Source organism: Sapajus apella, unplaced genomic scaffold, assembly GCF_009761245.1.
Source record: "Sapajus apella isolate SASKATOON/1434 unplaced genomic scaffold, GSC_monkey_1.0 scaffold49, whole genome shotgun sequence".
In the NCBI taxonomy this organism is placed as follows: domain Eukaryota; kingdom Metazoa; phylum Chordata; class Mammalia; order Primates; family Cebidae; genus Sapajus; species Sapajus apella.
The window spans coordinates 11,191,416-11,199,252 of record NW_022436989.1 but is presented as its reverse complement, the minus strand read 5'-3'; the positions used below and the strand labels follow the sequence as shown (position 1 = coordinate 11,199,252).

The window sequence follows — 7,837 nt, the reverse complement described above, 5'->3', positions numbered from 1 at the left end:
AGCTGTTCTTAATGGAGGAAGTGAGGTCTTACCGACTGGCACATTCACACCTCACAGATAGAAGGGAATCTCAGTATTCTGGGGGCACCCTGGAAAGGACAACTAAGACATGTTTGAAGTTCATGTAGTCCTGGGTGAACGTGGTGGCTCAGGCCTGGAATCCCAGCACTTTGGGAAGCTGAGGTGGGAGGATTGCTTGAGCCTAGGAGTTTGAGACCAGCCTGGGCAACATAGGGAGACCCCCATCTCTACTAAAAATTAAAAAATTAGCCAGGCATGGTGGCACATGCCTGTGATCCCAGCTTTGGGAGGCTGAGATAGGAGGATCACTTGAGCCCAGGAGGTTGAGGCTGCAGTGAGCCACGATTGAGCCACTGCACCCGTGTCGGTGACAGAGTAAGACCCTGTCTCTTAAAAAAAAGTTCATAGAGTTCTATAAAAAAATATTAGTTTATGGTGAAGGATAAAAGACTCAGATGAACAGGGATATCAGACTCTATTCTCCACCCGTGTAGCCCTTCACAACTCCATACCATCCCGTCATAAAGCACCAGCTGCCTGGAGGTCACACCGGAGTGGAGCAGGAGTGTCCCAGGCTCCAGCTGGGCTCAGCTCAGCACAACCAAGACTTCACACTGGAAACTATCATTCCCCCTCTAACATTCTTGTGTTTTCTTTCTTTTCCGATAGGTACCAAGGTCTGGCATGCCCCAGTATGTGAGTATTTTTGCCTGGGTTATTTCATGCGGAACATTTTATTAAATTGCATAGAAAATGAACAGTTTAAACCTTGGAAGGCAGCTTCGTTCATTCCATTCCTTATTGTAGAACTGTTTCCCTACAGCCTAGTAATAGAGAAGGAGACATTTCTAAAATCGCACCCAGAACTGTCTACACCAAGAGCAAAGATTCGACTGTCAATCACACTTTGACTTGCACCAAAATACCACCTATGAACTATTTGTCAAAGGTTTGAAGCACCCCACATTTTCTTAACTCTATATAAAACTTCAGTTGTAATTAGCTGTTACGAATAACCCCAACCCACAGTAGAAGCCCAAAGCAGCCCCTCTGCATCTGTGTGCTGTCCCCTGGACAGATTCGAGAGTCAACCAGGCATGCCTCTGAGCCATTCCTGTGTATTTCCTACATGCCGCCCAGCCTGGCTGCTTCCCCTTCAAGCAGAACAAGTGCTGCCTCAGATCCCAGGCACAGGGGCCTTCCTGGGGTGTTCCACTCATGCAGAGGTCATCGGGTCCCACCCTGTCACTCATTTCATCGTCTAAAATGTAGTCAGTGAGTGTTTGCCGTGAGCCAGGCACGGTGCTGCTGCAGGGGACCCAGCTGGGACCAAGGCACACTGTCTCTCCCCTCGTGGGATTTACATGGTCATGGCTCTTAAACACTGTCTAGTGTTCTTTGGACACGAGTTTTCCCTGGAGGGCCCTTTCTGCAGGCCTCTTGGTCCTGACCGTGCCTTCTTTTCAGAGCCTGCCATTCACTGCAAGGTTGAACACCCCCATGGGCCCTGGAAGAACTGTCGTCGTTAAGGGAGAAGTGAATACCAATGCCAAAGGGTCAGTATCCTTGGGTTACCAGAAACAGTGCAAGTATTTCCGTGCCTGTTGGCGCCTTTCACCCGGTAACAGTCCTGTGAGCTAGAAGCAGGGCTAGTGTCAGAACCTTCAATTCCAAGGTGAGGTGGTTCAAGCAGGAGGAGGTTAGATTGCTAACAGCTGGTTGGTGGCAGAGCCAAGACTGAAGCCCAGTGTTCTGACTTTGGCTTTTTTTGGCCAGACAAGAGAGGAAAATTTTTGTCCACGAGGCCCACCCCTGCCTTGTAGAACTCCAGGGCAGCCCCTTAAGATCAGGCAACATTTTGTTGTTGTTGTTGTTGTTGTTGTTGTTGTTGTTTGAGATGGAGTGTCTCACTCTGTCACCCAGGCTGGAGGGCAGTGGCACAATCCTGGCTCACTGCCACGTCCACCTCCTGAGTGTTCAAGTGATTCTCCTGTCTCAGCCTCTGGAGTAGCTGGGATTACAGGCACGCCACCACACCCAGCTAATTTCTGAATGTTTGTTTGTATTTTTAGTAGAGATGGGGTTTCACCATGTTGGCCAGGCTAGTCTCGAACTCCTGACCTCAAGTGATCTGCCCAGCTCGGCCTCCCAAAGTGCTGGGATTACAGGAGTGAGCCACCGTGCCCGGCCCAGACATTTTTTGGGGCCCCTCTTGTCATGTGATTCAGAAAATTTCTGCCTTAAGAACTTTGTCCAGTGATGTCCAGACTTCTGAAAGCTTGAAATTAGAGCTATTTCCTAGAAAGTATCATACTTCCAAGAAGGAAGGAACACGTGTAAATGATGGAAAGAGAATACCTGCTTGGAAGGATCCCAGGCTCCTGCAGCCTGACGTCGTCATTCGGGTTAACTAGTGTCAAGCCTTCAGTTTCTGTCCAACCACATCTCAGCCTCAATGCTGATTTTAAAGGGTTTTTGTTTGTTTGTTTTGTGTTTTTATTTTGCAAGCAATGAATCAGTAGAATGCTGAGTTTAAAATTTTAACTTCAGCTGCGTTTCCACGTCCATGTGGATACACATGTTCCATAGAGTTGGAATCAGAGTTCAAGTGTGGTCATTAACTCTGCTGAAACTGCCACCACTCTGTCCCTAATTGGTTAATTAAGGTGTTTTTTTTTTCTTTCTCAAAAGCTTTAATGTTGACCTACTAGCAGGAAAATCAAAGGATATTGCTCTTCACTTGAACCCACGCCTGAATATTAAAGCATTTGTGAGAAATTCTTTTCTTCAGGAGTCCTGGGGAGAAGAAGAAAGAAATATAACCAGTTTCCCGTTTAGTCCTGGGATGTACTTTGAGGTGAGGTTATAGTTTTTGAAAATGGGACAGGAACAAGAATCCAGGGAGCAGGGGTAGGATAAGTGGTCCTTTAAAGCAAGTCCTAACCTAATGTGTGGAGGTCGTGTATGTTTTTTGTTTACTTGGAGATTGAAACTTGCTCCCTTTTATAATGTGGTCAGTTGGTATAAATGGCAAAGCCAGCAGAGTGTCACATTATATGCATTGAAATTGACATTTGTCACCATGTTAAAATTCCTGTGTAGTCCCATATTGATAATAGGAATTTAACCAGGAACCTTGTCTCAGGACTGGAGTCACATATTTAATTGTATAAGTGGACACGAGGACATGAAGACCCTAAAACTGCTTGCACTGGGCATCATCTCCCATCATAGTAGATGGTTTCAGGTGGCAGTCCTTTCTCCTAAGGAGTTAGTCCTGTTTGTATGTATTCAAGGAAAAATGCATCAGTCCCTTGGAACTAAAAGGCATTTAGTCCTGAGTCCCCAAATAGGTGACTATTGTAACATACCTTTTCCAAAATATGATTCCGGGATGCTGAACAGAGAATAGCCTCCTTGTGATGTGGATACTGGGTGGTTGGCCAGCCTCACTCACTAGCTCAGGTGCCACTGCCTCACACAGTCACTTAGGGTTATTGGCTTAGGTTATAATTCTACAGCATTTCAAACTGCCACATCCTCTGGACCATTTGGGTTCTTAAGGACTCATCAAAACCCATTACTAATTGCATGAATATCAGGTGGAATAGATGGCAATGTGACATTCATATTTATTCCTAAGTTCCAGTCTAATGCAGTGCCCTGGTATGTGGAGTGTAGACAGATGTGGGCTAAGCACTGAAGGTTCTCTGGAAGTTGTGGATATTGGTTTGGAATTCAGAAAGCTGGGAAGGTGTGGGGGACTGAAGGTTGCTTTTCTAGATTTAGGGCATGATGTGAACAAGTCCTTAGAGGTGGGAAGGGCAGCACGAGGTTGTTGGCTTGGCAAGAGTTAAAGCATAAAGGGTGACTTGGGGTTCACTGGAGGGAAATAGAGGTGAGTGTTCCAGAAGGAAGCTGAGCCCTGTGTTTGGTGACAGGAAACTCATGATGAAACTTGTTTTTGACCTATCTGGGCCCTAAGTTTGGATCTACCAATTAATATAAAAAAGGACAATAATGATACATTCAAGTAATGCTGAAAAAAACTAAGATGAAAATATCTCCAACTTCATAATTCAAATCACACCATTAGGATTAGATGAAGCACATTCCAAATATGCTTTTGTAGCGAGAGCGTGAGAAGGATGGCTGGCTGAAGTAATGAATAGATGGATATTGCATGCTTCTGAACCATTGTCTTTTCCGTTTGTTAATTTTCTACTTCAGGAACAGTCATCATCCTCATGTTGATCACTGTTGACAATGTTCTATACTGACAGGTCCTTTCCAGGGGCTTCCATCTCTTGCTTTTCCAATATGCTTGCACTGAGATTATCTCAGGGCTTTCCATTATGCCATTACTTTCATTTTAAATCTTCTTGCTGTTTCAAACGTACTTTAGTTGTATCTACAGTGTTTTTTTTTTTTTTTTTTAAATCTGATTCATTGTTGTCATTTCATCTGTAGGCTCTTCTGGATGAAATCCATGTTCTCCCCAGCTGTTCGACAGCATCAGATGGTTGTGAGGGATTCTGTTTTCTGTTTTCCTCTAGGCTGGGGGTCTTGCAAATGATATGCTTTCTTTCCATTTGCAGTAGTCTGCTCACCCAGAGGCATGTCATTTCCTTGCCACTTGGTTGTAACTCATTGGCTCTGCACTTGCTCTGACGTAGTCCAGGCTTTGACTCCCTCTGCTGCCAACTTGGTTTTCCTTCTGAGCTACAGCATGAGGCTGTGTGTTTTGTGTTTTCCTGAGATTTTGTGAAATATTTCCAAGTCCCTTCTACCTGGTTAGAACTGGGATTCCCACCATTCTTGTGGGGATAGAATCTCAGGTTACACATACTTCCCCAATCCTCTGTAGCCATAGAAGCTTCATTTTGGCCAGCTCTGTTATCAGAGTGCAGGACTCAGCTGAAATTTCCTTCTCTTCCTCGTTTTCCTTGACAGCCCTTTCCACTGCACCTATCAAAAGAATGAAGACCTCAACTTGCTGCTTTGCAGATTCAGGTTTTGTGCTTCAGTGTGGCCTCTGGAGTGGGGCCAGGTTAGCAGCAAGGTTGAGCTTCCCCTCTTTCTTCTGAAGCCTTCATGTGGGCGAGGAGCACAGGGAGAGCTCATTGCAGGACCTCCCGGTGTCGTCCTGCGTGTGGGTGGAAACCCAGCCTGGCACTGGCAGTGTGCACCAGAAGTATGAAGTTTAGGTATAAAGATGATGTAAAAGGCTAGTAGGTTTTCTGAGTTTTCATTGTTTGAGTTTTGGGCACAGACGACTGTCAAGGGCAAAGACTAGTGATGAATTTGAACTGACTCTGCCAGAATGTGCATCCCTGCTGACTCAGGGTAACCGGCTTTGAGGACTTTGGGGAAACACACTGAGGCCAAGATGTGCTGAGCTGGGATGGAATCAGGGTTACCAAGCACCTGTAAAAACCCTAGCAAGTACCTTAAGCTGCTGAAATTTCATATTAATTGTCTGGTTTGTTCACGGTCCTAGAGTTTGAGGCAGAAGAGTCAGGATCCACGTCGCTTGGTTCCAGTCTACTAGCTGGAATCAGCATCTTAGTGAACTAGAGTGACAGTGTTAAGTTTTCCCACTTTAGGAGAGTCCTCAGCATCGGTGAGGAGGGGCAGCACTCCACCTTTCCAGGAGCAAGGGACAGGATATCCTGGCTCAGGAAGCAGGGCCTGTCCTGAGGAAAGGAGGGCCACAAGCCCTGGGGACATGTGAGGCTCCAAACATGTCCGAGTAACTTCCCTGGGTGGGATGAGGCAGACAGTACCACCACCAGGGATACTTTAGATTAGGGTCTTAAGAGTCACAGAAGGGAAGTCAGCAGCAGCAGGCTAGAACTTTTCTATGTATAAAGCAAATCAAATAGTTTACTCTGACACTCTATTAGTGTGCAACAAACACAACATTTTAAACTAAGGGGAACCACTAATGGCTTGTTTCCTTTCCTTTCAGATGATAATTTATTGTGACGTTAAAGAATTCAAGGTTGCAGTAAATGGTGTACACAGCCTGGAGTACAAACACAGATTTAAAGAGCTTAGCAGTATTGACACACTGGAGATTAATGGAGACATCCACTTACTGGAAGTAAGGAGCTGGTAGCCTACCTACACAAAATACAGAATGCTACAAAAACTGAAATACAGAATGGCTTCTGTGACACTGGCCTTGTCAAAACGCATCTCACTGTCACTCTATTGTTTATATTGTTAAAATAAGCTTGTGTACCGTTAGGTCCTGCTGGGTGTTCTCAGTCCTTGCCATGAAGTATGGCAGTGTCTTGCACTGAATGGGGAAATTGGGGGCAGTGGCATTGATAGCCAGTTAAAGCCACTCTACCCTCTCTCCTACTTTGACTCTAAGACTCACATTCAACAAGTATTTATGGAGTACTTACTATAATACAGTAGCTAACATGTATTGAGCACAGATTTATTGGTTAAAACTGTGCAAGGAGATGGGATTAATAATTGGTGGTGAAACAAACCAGTATGTTCCCTGTTGTCTTGAGCTTCGACTCTTCCATGCTTTACCGCTGTGCACTGCTTCTACAGGCATTGCATCAACTCCTAAGGGGCCCTCTGGGATTAGTGATGCAGCTGTTAAATCACCTGAAGACACTAATTTATAGAAGACACTACCCCTTCCCCAGTGCTCACTCATAAGCAGTGCTCCAGCGTACCCCGTAACTGCGAGGACTGATGTTGACTTACATCGATTCGTTTTGTTTAGCATAATAAACATTTAGCTCTATTAGCTGCAAGCTTTACCAAATAATATGACATCTGAACACAGCACGGAAATTAAGGCAAAAAACCCAAAGCAAAACAAAAAAAATAAATGGTGCTGAAATTAACCATTGATGTCAAACCCAAGGCAGCTGATTTCTTTGTATCTGAACTTAGGGTGAATCAGAGTCTACACAGACTCCTATAGGAAGTTTAAGGAAGAGGCAAGATGCATTCAATTTGAAAGATATTCATGGGTAGTAAAGTAAGGTCAGAATTAGACTTGAGGGATTCATAAGGCAGGCACTATCGAAAGTGTACACCAACTAAGAGACCCACAAAGCAGGCAGAGGTAATAAAAAAATGTTTTGTTCCCATGTAAATCACCACTCAGGCCTCCGTTCTTCTAAAGATTAGTCCAGCATTAGCACCTGAGATCAAAGCACTCTTCTGCTTTAAGTGATTAAAGTCAAACCTGTATCAAGTTAAATTGTTGCATTTCTGTAATTTTTCTATTATTTGAGGCGAGTTGGCAGAAGTTCCATGTATATGGGATCTTTACAGGTCAGATCTTGTTACAGGAAATTTCAAAGGTTTGGAAGTGGGGAGGGAAAAAAGCTCAGTCAGTGAGGATCATTTTATCACATTAAACTGTGGGGCGGAACTCTGCCAGGACTTAGGAATCTTTTCAGAACAGATTTTAGTTAGATACTATTTCTATCCAAATATTGAAAAGAATACCATCGTCAGTCTTATTTTTAAAAAAGTACTCAGTGTAGAAAATGCTAGCCCTTAATTCTTTTCCAGCTTTTCATGTTATTTATGCAGAGTCTCACCAAGCTCAAAGACACTGGTTGGGGGTGGAGGGAGCCACAGGGAAAGCTGTAGAAGGCAAGAAGGCTCCAGAATGCCCCAGGAGTTCTTTTTCTTCATAAAGAACATCAGCGTGCTTGACTGAGCTGTTGGAGACTGTGAGGCATTTAGGAAAAAAATAGCCCACTCACATCATTCCTTGTAAGTCTTAAGTTCATTTTTATTTTATGTGGAGTAAAAAAAATTTAAAAAGTGG

At 44.3% G+C, this 7,837-nt stretch overlaps 1 protein-coding gene across 2 annotated transcripts in view; it reads left to right on the top strand.

Annotated features, from left to right (window-relative positions):
- Positions 1 to 6,881, top strand: part of LGALS8 (galectin 8) — a 24,277-nt gene extending 17,396 nt beyond the window's left edge. Inside the window, exons 7-11 of one of the 2 annotated variants that reach the window (XM_032242272.1) lie at positions 691 to 717; positions 845 to 970; positions 1,489 to 1,577; positions 2,713 to 2,878; positions 5,993 to 6,878. In XM_032242272.1, the coding sequence (XP_032098163.1) occupies positions 691 to 717; positions 845 to 970; positions 1,489 to 1,577; positions 2,713 to 2,878; positions 5,993 to 6,142 (558 nt within the window). In that variant the 3' untranslated portion in view covers positions 6,143 to 6,878. Of the gene's footprint in view, positions 1 to 690; positions 718 to 844; positions 971 to 1,488; positions 1,578 to 2,712; positions 2,879 to 5,992 lie in introns of both variants that reach the window. The other variant, XM_032242273.1, reaches the window with a different exon arrangement.
- The last annotated feature ends 956 nt before the right edge of the window (positions 6,882 to 7,837 follow it).